Source organism: Piliocolobus tephrosceles, chromosome 21, assembly GCF_002776525.5.
Source record: "Piliocolobus tephrosceles isolate RC106 chromosome 21, ASM277652v3, whole genome shotgun sequence".
NCBI lineage: Eukaryota > Metazoa > Chordata > Mammalia > Primates > Cercopithecidae > Piliocolobus > Piliocolobus tephrosceles.
This window is the reverse complement of record NC_045454.1, coordinates 18,622,429-18,633,255: the sequence shown is the minus strand read 5'-3', so window position 1 is coordinate 18,633,255 and position 10,827 is coordinate 18,622,429. Positions and strand designations below refer to the sequence as shown.

Here is a 10,827-nt window from a genome sequence, read left to right as displayed (position 1 = left end):
TCTTTTTTTTGAGATGGAGTTTCACTCTTGTTGCCCAGGCTGGAGTGCAATGGCGGGATCTCGGCTCACCACAACCTCCGCCTCCTGGGTTCAAGCTATTCTCCTGCCTTAGCCTCCTGAGTATCTGGGATTAAGGTATGAGCCACCACGCCCAGTTAAGTTTGCATTTTTAGTAGAGACGGGGTTTTTCCATGTTTGTCAGGCTGGTCTCGAACTCCCGACCTCAGGTGATCTGCCCGCCTCGGCCTCCCAAAGTGCTGGGTTTACAGGTGTGAGCCACTGTGCCCGGCCTCACTTGTTTTTGTTTCTGTTTTTTTTTTGAGATGGAGTCTCGCTCTGTTGCCCAGGCTGGAGTGCAGTGGCGCAATCTCGGCTCACTGCAAGCTCCGCCTCCTGGGTTTAAGCCATTCTCCTGCCTCAGCCTCCCGAGTAGCTGGGACTACAGGCGCCTGCCACCTCTCCCGGCTAATTTTTTGTATTTTTCGTAGAGACGGGGTTTCACCGTGTTAGCCAGGATGGTCTCGATCTCCTGACCTTGTGATCCGCCCGCCTTGGCCTCCCAAAGTGCTGGGATTATAGGCGTGAGCCACTGCACCAGGCCACTTTTTTTTTTTTTTTTTACTTTTTGAAATTGTAGTTACTATGAACAATGAAATAAATAAATATATGGTATGTTAGCAAGTGATACATTCTTTGGGAAAAACGATCAGGACTGGGCACAGTGGCTCGCGCCTATAATCTCAGCACTTTGGGAGGCCGAGGTGGGAGGATTGCTTGAGATTAGGAGTTTGAGACCAGCCTGGCAACAAAGAGAGACCCCGGCCGGGCGCAGTGGCTCAAGCCTGTAATCTCAGCACTTTGGGAGGCCAAGACGGGCGGATCACGAGGTCAGGAGATCGAGACCATCCTGGCTAACATGGTGAAACCCCGTCTCTACTAAAAAATACAAAAAAACTAGCCGGGCGAGGTGGCGGGCACCTGTAGTCCCAGCTACTGGGGAGGCTGAGGCAGGAGAATGGCGTGAACCCGGGAGGCGGAGCTTGCAGTGAGCTGAGATCCGGCCACTGCACTCCCGCCCGGGCCACAGAGGGGGACCCCCGTCTAAAAAAAAAAAAAAAAAATACAAAGAGAGACCCCATTTTTATAAACAATTTTTAAAATTAGACAGGTATGGTGGTAGGTGCCTGTAGTCTCAGCTACTTGGTAGGCAGAGGCAGGGGGATTGCTGGAGCCAGGAGGTTAAGGCTGCAGTGAGCCGAGATCATGCCACTGCACTCCCGCCAGGGTGACAGAGAGAGACCTTCTTTCAAAACAAAACAAAACCCCCTGTTCCTCAAGCAAGATGCCAGATGTACCTGGGTCAGTCCAGACTCCTGACCCATGTGGTTTAGGAGCAGCAAGGAGGAGGGAGGGGTCCCAGGAAAAGGGAACAGCCTACCTCTGGGCCCTTGCACTGGCTCATCCTGCTTCCGGAATGCTCTTCCTAATATCCATTCTGCTCCTCCCCTCCCCTCCTTCAGGTCTTTCTGCAGATGTCACCTCAGTGAAGCTTTCTCTGATACCCCTGTCTAAAACTGCAAAGCCTCCTGAGTAGCTGGTACCACAGGGGCACGCCACCACGCCCGGCTAATTTTTGTTTATTTTTTTGGTAGAGTCGGGGGGTCCCACTATTTTGCCCAGGCTGGTCTCAAACTCCTGGGCTCAAGCGATCCTCCCACCCTGGCCTCCCAAAATGTTGGGATTACAGGCATGAATGGAGGGGTGAGCGGAGCGGTGTGAAACCCCTAATCGTCATTGGTCCCTGGCACAGTCTCTTCTGCCCATGGCTCCTTAAAGGGCAGGCTGGCCTGTGGGAAGAGGCGGGAGCTGGGTCACAAGGGTATCAGGTCTCACCCTCCCTTCTACTGGCAGCCAGATGGGCAGTCACCTGGGCTCTGGGATGATCCTTTCTGTGCAGAGTCCGCCTGCGGTGCCACTGGTGCAGGGAGGCGCGGGCCTCGGAGCTGAGCCCCCGGGGAGCGCGGTCTGTTTCGGGCTGGTAGTGGGCAATGTGGTGCAGCGCCCCAAACCACGTGGTCAGGTAGTACCCAGCTGGGGACAGAAAGGGAGGTCAGCTTGGCCCTGTAGGCTTCCCTGGTCGCCCCAAATACCCCTGAAGTTTGCCTGCCGTCCCTCCTGCTGCGGGGGGAGGCTGTTTGGGATCCCGGAGGTACTGGATCGTTGGGTTCCAGCATTCTGGAGTTGGGGGCTCACCCTCTCCCCGCAGCTCGTCTGGATCTAAGAGCTCCATAAGAAACTCCACGTCCAGCTGCGTCTCCCCAATATCCGGGCTCCAGATGAGTTCCTCAGTCAGCGCCGGCAGGAAGGCGTCGGCCCCCAAGGGATCTGGGAAAGCCCGAGGAAAGGTCCTGAGATGGATGGGGGTGCGCAGACAACTCCCATCTGATCCCCAGGACCGTGAGGGCTGGCTGCTCCTCCACCTGGTCGGGCATGACAGCGCCTCCTACCAGAATCCCCAGGACCGCGTAGACGACTCCCACCAGTGCTACCCTCTCCCTCGAAGTGCGCCTGCATACTCGCTTCCTGCCTGGTTCCCCCAACCCTCAAGGCGCTCCCCACCACGCTAGATGTTGACACCTCCCTTACCTTGGTTCTCGCCCCGAGCCAGGCCCGTGTAGACATCTCTGCACACCTCCAACAGAAGCGCCACCTTGCGGCGCGGGGCGCAGGCAGCGTGGAGATGCGCAAGGCGCTCGTGGATGCGACTCCGCAAGGCGGGGGCGGGGCTCTGCCCCTCCGGCCCCGCCCCCTGTGCTCCCGGAGGCCCCGCCCCTGCCCGCAGGGCTGTTTGTCGCCGCCGCAGCAGTCGCAGCTCCGGTGCTCGGAGTGTGCGGAGTCGCATCCACAGGGCCGGCTTCAAGGGCGCCAATACCGCCTGGCACACGGCCATCTCCAGCGCGGGGCCTGAGGGGGGTAGGGGACGGGTGAGCACAGGGCTGCCAAGTTGCAATCCACTCACGCAATCCACTCACCCTGGCACACCGCCACTCCTGCCTAGCTATGGTCCCCCGTGAGTGCAGACGTGGGTGTGAACACGTGTGGAAGAGTGAGCCTGGGTGTGAACTTGCGTGCCCATGTGGGCGATAGAAGGCGTGGGATGTGTAGGAAGGGCGTGTGGGTGCAGAAGGAAACGTCTGTGCGCCGATGGAGAGGACGAAGTTGCACACTAGAACCTATGGGGGCTCCCTTCCCGTCCTCCCATTACCTGGATCCTCGTCCTTCTTGGGGACCCCAGGACCCCTGCTCCCAAAGACAGCCCTGATGTAGGAGTCCTTTGCCAGGTGATCCTGGAGGTCAGTAAGGAGGTGCCGCACATCCTGAAGCAGCTCCGTGGCCGGGTCCCCAGACCCGTGGGGACCCCCAGAATCTGAGGCGATGCGCACCCGAAGGCTTCGGTACAGCCTGGCCACGTAGCTGCTACGGGCCCTGACCAGAGACTGGATGTGAATGGTGAGCACTTCCTCGGGGCCTTCCTCTTCAGGGTCGCCCTCCCTTCCTTCCTCCCTTCCTTCAGGGTCTTCTTCCTCCTCCTCCAGGAGGCTGGCCAGAGCCGGCCCAGGATGGTCCACTTCCGGGCTGAGCGGGCCTTTCACCCAGGAGACCCCGTGAGGTGCAGGGTTCCTGGGGGCTGGAAGTGAGGAGAGGGTTCGGTCCCCTATAACAGGGCAGCAGCTCCCTCCTCCCTCAGAGGTCCAGGGCCCTGCCCAGCTAACCTGGATCATGTCTCTGTGCAGCCTCTGACTCTGTTTCTTGAGGGGTCTGCTCCCTCCCCCAGCCTCTGTGGGTCTCCAGGTAGAGCTGGTTCACAATGCAAAGCACCTTCCCTGGGGTGTCCTGTTGGACGCTGCCAATCTGCAGAGGATCTGAGGCCAGCAGAAGTGAGAAGGTGTCCTAGGTATTCAAGGGACCAACTCTGGTCCCTTCAAGGCATCAGGAGACTTACTTCCCAGCTTCATTGCTGGAGGTGCTGAGGCTTAGCTCCTGGCCCCTCCTCAGTCAGACCCAGGAGTCCAGGTCCCCAGTCCCCTTCTCACTTAGATCCAGGAATCCAGGCCCTCCAGTTCCTTCCTCCTCCAATCCTCTCCTCTGTTAGGACCTAGGAATACAGGCCCCCATCCCCTCTTCCCTCTGGGACTACAAAGTCCAGGCCCCCAGCTCTCTCTAGCCCCCAGTTCTATATTCCCCTCAAACCCAGTAGTCTGGGCCCCAAAGCCCCATTCATTCCCTTGGAGCAAGGAAATTGGCAGGTTGGCTGTGCCCTCTTTAGAGAACCATGCCTCACCTGTGTGTTCATCTCTGGGCCCTAGAGTGGGAGGGGGCAAGAGCAGGGTTCTGGGCAGAACATCCCTGAGAATAGAGAGGTGGGAGCCCCAGTGTCAGTGGGGTGTCTTAGGGAAGGGTCCCCCTTAGTGCTTCAGATGGGTGACCTGTACCTGCTAGCTGATAGAAAGGCCAGGAGATGGGGTAGGTCTGGCATGCAGAGGTTGGAGGATTCTAGGGACACACCTGGGGTGGGGGAGGAAGAAGAAGAAAGTAAACTTGAGTGGTGGCAGTCTTCTGTCCCCTGGGACGCTCTTGCTCCCCCATTCCTTCAGAATCCCCCCAGGGACCTTCAGAACAGGGAAGTTCCCACTCCTTGGAGTCCCCATCTTTACTCTTGCTTACCACTTATGCCACCAACAAGGATTCATTCATTAGACAAACGCTTACTGAGCCCTTAGTCATTTCCAGGCACTGGAGATACAGTTATCAAAAGACAGACAAGTTCACTGCCTTCCTGTAGCTTACCTTCTAGTGGGGGGCGGAGGGGGAAAAGGCAGAATATAAATGAGTAAACAGTCGGGGCATGGTGGCTCACGCCTGTAATTCCAACACTTGGGGAAGCCGAGGTGGGCGGATCACCTGAGGTCAGGAGTTCGAGAGCAGCCTGGCCAACATGGCGAAACCCCGTCTCTACTAAAAATACAAAAATTAGCCAGGCATGGTGGTGGGCCCCTGTAATCCCAGATACTTGGGAGCCTGAGGCAGGAGAATCGCTTGAACCCGGGAAGTGGAGGTTGAAGTGAGCTGAGATTGAGTCATTACACTCCAGTCTGGGCGACAAAAGTGAGACTCTATCTCAATAAATAAATAAATAAACAAAATGTTAAAAAATGAGTAAACAAAGTGGATACTGTATTGAGTGCTATGAAGGAAATGGAGTGATTAAAAGTGACCAGGAGGCCAGGTGTGGTGACTCATGCCTGTAATCCCATCACTCTGGGAGGCTGAGGTAGGTAGATCACTTGAGGTCAGGAGTTCAAGACCAGCCTGGCCAACATGGCAAAACCCATCTCTATTAAAAATACAAAAAATCAGGGGGTGGCGGCCTAGGGGAGGGATAGCATTAGGAGAAATACCTAATGTAGATGATGGGTTGATGGGTGCAGCAAACCCCCATGGCACCTGTATACCTATGTAACAAACCTGCACGTTCTGGACATGTATCCTAGAAGTTAAAGTATGATAAAAAATAAATAAATAAAAATAAAAATAAACCAAAAAATTAGTCGTGTGTAGTGGTATGCACCTGTAATCCCAGCTACTTGGGAGGCTGAGGCATGAGAATTGCTTGAACCTGGGAGATAGAGGTGGCAGTGAGTGGAGATTGGGCCACTGCACTCCAGCCTGAGCGACAGAGTGAGACTCTGTCTAAAAAAAGAAAAAGAAAAAGAAAAAGTGACCAAGGGACCATCTTTTAACTATGATGGTCAAGAAAGGTTACATTTCTGCAGCGGCCTGGAGGATGGAGACTAAACCAGCCCCTCCAGGGAAAGCTTTCATACAGGAAGAACCCAAGCAGAGGTCCTGAAGCTGGAACACACTTAGCATGCTAAAGACACACAGAGGGCTGGGTGCGGTGGCTCACGCCTGTAATCCCAGCACTTTGGGAGGCCGAGGCTGGCAGATCACAAGGTCAGGAGATCGAGACCACGGTGAAACCCCGTCTCTACTAAAAATACAGAAAAAAAAAAAAAAAATTAGCCAGGCGCGGTGGCGGGCGCCTGTAGTCCAAGATACTCAGGAGGCTGAGGCAGGAGAATGGCGTGAACCTGGGAGGTGGAGCTTGCAGTGAGCCGAGATCACGCCACTGCACTCCAGCCTGGGGGACAGAGCGAGACTCCGTCTCAAAAAAAAAAAAAAAGACACACAGAGGGGAACAGTGTGCCTCGGGTAGAGTGATTAAGGGGTAATAGATGGAGAGACAGGCAGGAACTATATCACACAGCACCTTATAGATCATGAGAAGGAGTTTGCATTTGTATCTAAGGGTGTTGCATGTTCTTTGCAGGATTTGGGGCAGGGGTGAATAACATCTAATTAATATTGAAAAATATCTTGGGCTCAGTATGGATTGCGGGAAGGAAAGGGAGATAGGATTAGAAATATTCATCAGCTTTTTTGAAAGCAAAGCTGACAGGTGTTTTTGTTTTGTTTTGTGTTTTGCCAGGGTTTCCCTCTGTTGCCAAGGCTGGAGGGCAGTGGTGTGATCTTGGCTCGCGGCAACCTCCGCCTCCTGGGTTCAAGCTATTCTCGTGCCTCAGCCTCCCAAGTAACTGGGATTACAGTCGCGCGTCACCAAGCCCGGCTAATTTTTGTATTTTTTTGAAGAGACGGGGGTTTTGCTGTGTTGACCAGGTTGGTCTCAAAATCCTGGCCTCAGGCGATCCACCCACTTTGACCTCCCAAAGTGTTGGGATTACAGGCGTGAGCCACCGCGCCGATCCAGCTGATAGTTCTTAGTGATCAATTGACTGTGGGCTGGAGACGCAGGGGAGGTGCCTTACCTCTGGCAGTCTTCTGGATCTGGTAGCTGTTGACTTCTCCTGGTAATAGTCCTGTCCTCAACACCAGGACCTGGCTGGGGTCATGTCCTATGACCAAGAAACTCTGGGGATAGAGATAAAGGCCGGCGTGACAAAGGTGTGCACAGATGTCTGTTACTTTTGCCTGACTAGCATCCATTTCCCTTATTTTGGGTTCCACACCCCAAATTTCCTTTAAGGGAACAGTTTCCCTGCTGTCAGTCCATGTGGATGGGGCTGACTTCCCCCAAGCCCCGAGGGTGGGCCAATGACCTGATCTAGCCAATAGGATGACGGTGCTCTCGGCCCACTGTTTGGTTCAGGGACGGTCATGTGACTCAAGCTCAGCCAGTGGACATCTTCCACAGGATTTTTTTTTTCTTTTTTCTTTCTGTTTTTGAGACAGAGTCTTGCTCTGTTGCCCAGGCTGGAGTGCAGTGGCACAGTCTCTGCCCACTGCAAACTCTACCTCCTGGGTTCAAGCAATTCTTCTGCCTCAGCCTCCCAACTAGCCAGAATTACAGCGCCTGCCACCATGCCTGGCTAATTTTTGTATTTTTAGCAGAGAGAGGGTTTCACCACGTTGGCCAGGCTAGTCTTGAACTCCTGACCTCAAGTGATCCGCCCTCCTTGGCCTCTTATAGTGCTGGGATAATAGGCGTGAGCCACTGCATGCTGGAGCCCTTTTGGAAAGACTTCATCTGTTACACTGGTGTTGCTAAACTGGTGGGAGACAGCTCTGAGCTGGGAAGGACAATACCCTCCTGAGGAGGAAGCTGTGGAAGCCCCCGTTTGCTGTCCCCTCAAATCTATTCCACATTCGCTGCAGAATTCCTTGTTCACGGCATTAATATACCCAGCCATGAGTATGACTGATATATGGATTATGATTGATATAGGTGGTGGTTCTTAGCTCTGGCTGTATACGTCCCAAGAGAGCTGTTAAAAAATATTGCTACAGCCAGGTACGGTGGCTCATGCCTGTAATCCCAGCACTTTGGGAGGCCGAGGCCGGTGGATCATCTGAGGTCGGGAGTTCGAGACCACCCTGGCCAACGTGGTGACTCCCGGTCTCTACTAAAAATACAAAAATTAGCCGGTGTTAATGGCGGGCGCCTGTAATCCCAGCTACTTGGGAGGCTGAGGCAGGAGAATCGCTTGAACCCGGGAGGCAGAGGTTGCAGTGAGCCAATATCGTGCTGCTGCACTCCAGCCTGGGGGACAGAGGGAGACTCCATCTCAAAAAATAAATAAATAAAACATAAATAAAAATTTAAAAAAATATTGCTACCTGGGCCCCATCCTTTTTTTTTTTTTTTTTTAAATAGAGACAAGGCCTTGCTCTGTTGCGCAGGCTGGTCTTGAACTCCTAGGCTTAAGCGATACTCCCACCTCAGCCTCCCAAAGTGCTGGGATTACAGGCATGAGTCACCACACCCAGCCAGCCATCTATATTTTCTGAATCAGTTGTGAAAACCTTTATTTTGGCCGGGTGCAGTGGCTCACACCTGTAATCCTAGCACTTTGGGAGGCCGAGGTGGGTAGATCACCTGACATCAGGAGTTTGAGACCAGCCTCGCCAATATGGTGAAAACCCATCTGTACTGAAAATACAAAAAATTAGCCGGGCGTTGTGGCAGGTGCCTGTAATCCCAGCTACTCAGGAGGCTAAGGCAGGAGAATCGCTTGAACCCTGGAGGTGGAGGTTACAGTGAGCTGAGATCATGCCATTACACTCCGGCCTGGGCAACGAGAGTGAAACTCTCAAAATTAAAAAAAAAAAAAAAAAAAAAAAAAAACCTTTATTTTTCCTGTAAAATAAACAGATGCAAGTGGTGCCTCCGTGCTTCCAGCCTGGAATGCACACAGGTGCTTGGGCCTGGGGGAGCCCCGGGGCAGCTGTGAGGGAAGTCCAAGAGAATTATAGCTATGCTGGCCTCGATGTCACTGAGCCGCTGATCTAAAGCCAGCAGCCGCCTTTTTGGTTATGTTAGGAAGATAAATGCCTATTTATTTAAGCCACTGTAGGACAGGTGTTTGTTATTTTCTGTCCCAAATATCCAAAATTCCTCACAGTTGAAAGCAAAGCCAAGAAATGGGATGAAGAGAAATTTCTAAGTGTTCTGAAGTTCAGCCTCCAGACCTTCTTGAAACTACAATTTTTTTTTTTTTTTTAAACAGGGTCTTGCTCCATCACCCAGGCTGGAGTGCAGTGACGTGATCTCAGCTCACTGCAGCCTTGACCTCCTGAGCTCAAATGATCCTCCCACCTCAGCCTCCTGAGTAGCTAGGACTGCAGGCATGAGCCATTACACCCGGCAATAAATAGCCTTTTTGGTTTGCCCAGTTTGTGTCATGTTTGTTGCTAGTAACCAGCAGAGTCCTAATCTAGGGTGTCATGGGGGTCAGGTCGGGCCCCCAGCTGTGAGTACTCACCCCCATTGGCCACAGCCCCACGAGGGCCTCCGCATCCTGGGTATCCAGCTCTGGCACATGCCATACCCCTGATGTTCTCTGCAGGCGAAGAAGTGGCTCTAGGGTGCTGAGGACCCCTAGAGGGGTCCTGTCTGCTTTTTTCACCTGTGGTGGGACCAGCCTGGGATGGACAGTGTCCAGGGGGTCAGGGGTCAGAGGTGGGCAGTGGGACATTGAGGTGAGGTCAAAGATATAGGAAGGGGCAGGCCCAGGGCAGAGGCTCAGAGATGCGATTCAGGGTTCTGTAGTGAGGGAGGTGTTGGATGGAAAGGGTTTCTGGATGTAGCGGAAGGAGGGCATAGCCTCAGCCCCAGCAGCCCTCACCTCTCCCCTTCTGTGGGGACTTCAGGTGCCTTGTCCTCTGGCTGGGCCATCCTCAGGATGCAGGAAACCAGTGAGTCATGACCTGGGCTCTGGCAGGGAGAAAGGTAAAACTCAAGGCTGCTCCAGTCCCCGGGTCATGTTCGAGGTATTTACAATCAATATGGCAGAGACCCTGACCAGTCAGAATGGACCCCAGAGGCCGCTTGCTGTGGCAGGGGTTAATTCTTTATTTTTGAGACAGAGTCTCACTGCATTGCCCAGGCTGGAGTGCAGTGGCACAATCTCAGCTCACTGTAACCTCTGCCTTCTGGGTTCAAGCGATTCTTGTGCCTCAGCCTCCCGAGTAGTTGGGATTACAAGCGCGCACCACCACACCTGGGTAATTTTTGTATTTTTTAGTAAAGATAAAGTTTCGCCATGTTACCCAAGCTGGTCTCAAACTCCTGACCTCAAATGATCGCCTCACCTCAGCCACCCAAAGTGCTGAGATTACAGGCATGAGCCATCACGCCTGGCTGGCAGGGGTTAATTCTTTGGTACCGGATGGTGGGGAATCTGGGGATCCCAGGAGAGAGACCAGTGTGTCTTGCGGTGTGGGGAGACCACTCAAAACAATAGCTCTTTACTAAGTGGTAGGAAATATTTGTAAGATTTTAACAGCCATGGCAGCCGTGTGAATGTGGACCAGCCCTTGGCAAAACCCAGTCAGCGCCTGGAAAAGTTCTTGGCCCACAGTAGGCAGTCCATATATCTGGAAAGGTAGTAACATCCCCTCTTCCTCCCTTCCCACACCATGGAGGGGCGACTGAATCTCTTCCCCAGTGTTTTATTATGAAAAATTTCAGACAGAGAAAAGCTGAAAGAGGCATACAGGAAACATCCATATGCCCACTACTGAGATTCTACCATGAATATTTTACTCATCTTGCTTTATCACACATCTGTTCCTCTATCTCTCCATCCACCCATCAGGCCCCAGCTCCTAACCAGGTACAGAGTCCTATGTAGGTTATCACTTGGGGTGGCACTTGTCCCTGCAGCAGTCCCAGGAGCAGGAGACCTGAGTCTGGGGAGGATCCTTCCTTCCTTCCTTCCTTCCTTCCTTCCTTCCTTCCTTCCTTCC

The 10,827-nt window shown here is 53.3% G+C and overlaps 1 protein-coding gene across 3 annotated transcripts in view; it reads right to left on the bottom strand.

Moving 5' to 3' along the window:
* RINL (Ras and Rab interactor like) overlaps positions 1–10,827 on the bottom strand; it is a 19,084-nt gene that overhangs the window by 7,574 nt on the left and 683 nt on the right. The window contains exons 2-14 of one of the 3 annotated variants that reach the window (XM_023229318.1): positions 9,705–9,793; positions 9,342–9,419; positions 7,179–7,296; positions 6,888–6,990; positions 4,849–4,851; positions 4,494–4,566; positions 4,343–4,407; positions 3,774–3,923; positions 3,266–3,688; positions 2,647–2,964; positions 2,254–2,385; positions 1,928–2,091; positions 1,641–1,847 (exon numbers count right to left, since the gene is read on the bottom strand). In XM_023229318.1, coding sequence (XP_023085086.1) covers positions 1,785–1,847; positions 1,928–2,091; positions 2,254–2,385; positions 2,647–2,964; positions 3,266–3,688; positions 3,774–3,923; positions 4,343–4,407; positions 4,494–4,566; positions 4,849–4,851; positions 6,888–6,990; positions 7,179–7,296; positions 9,342–9,419; positions 9,705–9,754 — 1,740 coding nt within the window. In that variant the 5' untranslated portion in view covers positions 9,755–9,793 and the 3' untranslated portion in view covers positions 1,641–1,784. Of the gene's footprint in view, positions 1–1,640; positions 1,848–1,927; positions 2,092–2,253; positions 2,386–2,646; positions 2,965–3,265; positions 3,689–3,773; positions 3,924–4,342; positions 4,408–4,493; positions 4,567–4,848; positions 4,852–6,887; positions 6,991–7,178; positions 7,297–9,341; positions 9,502–9,704; positions 9,794–10,827 lie in introns of those variants that run through there. The other 2 variants (XM_023229317.1, XM_023229319.1) reach the window with 2 other exon arrangements.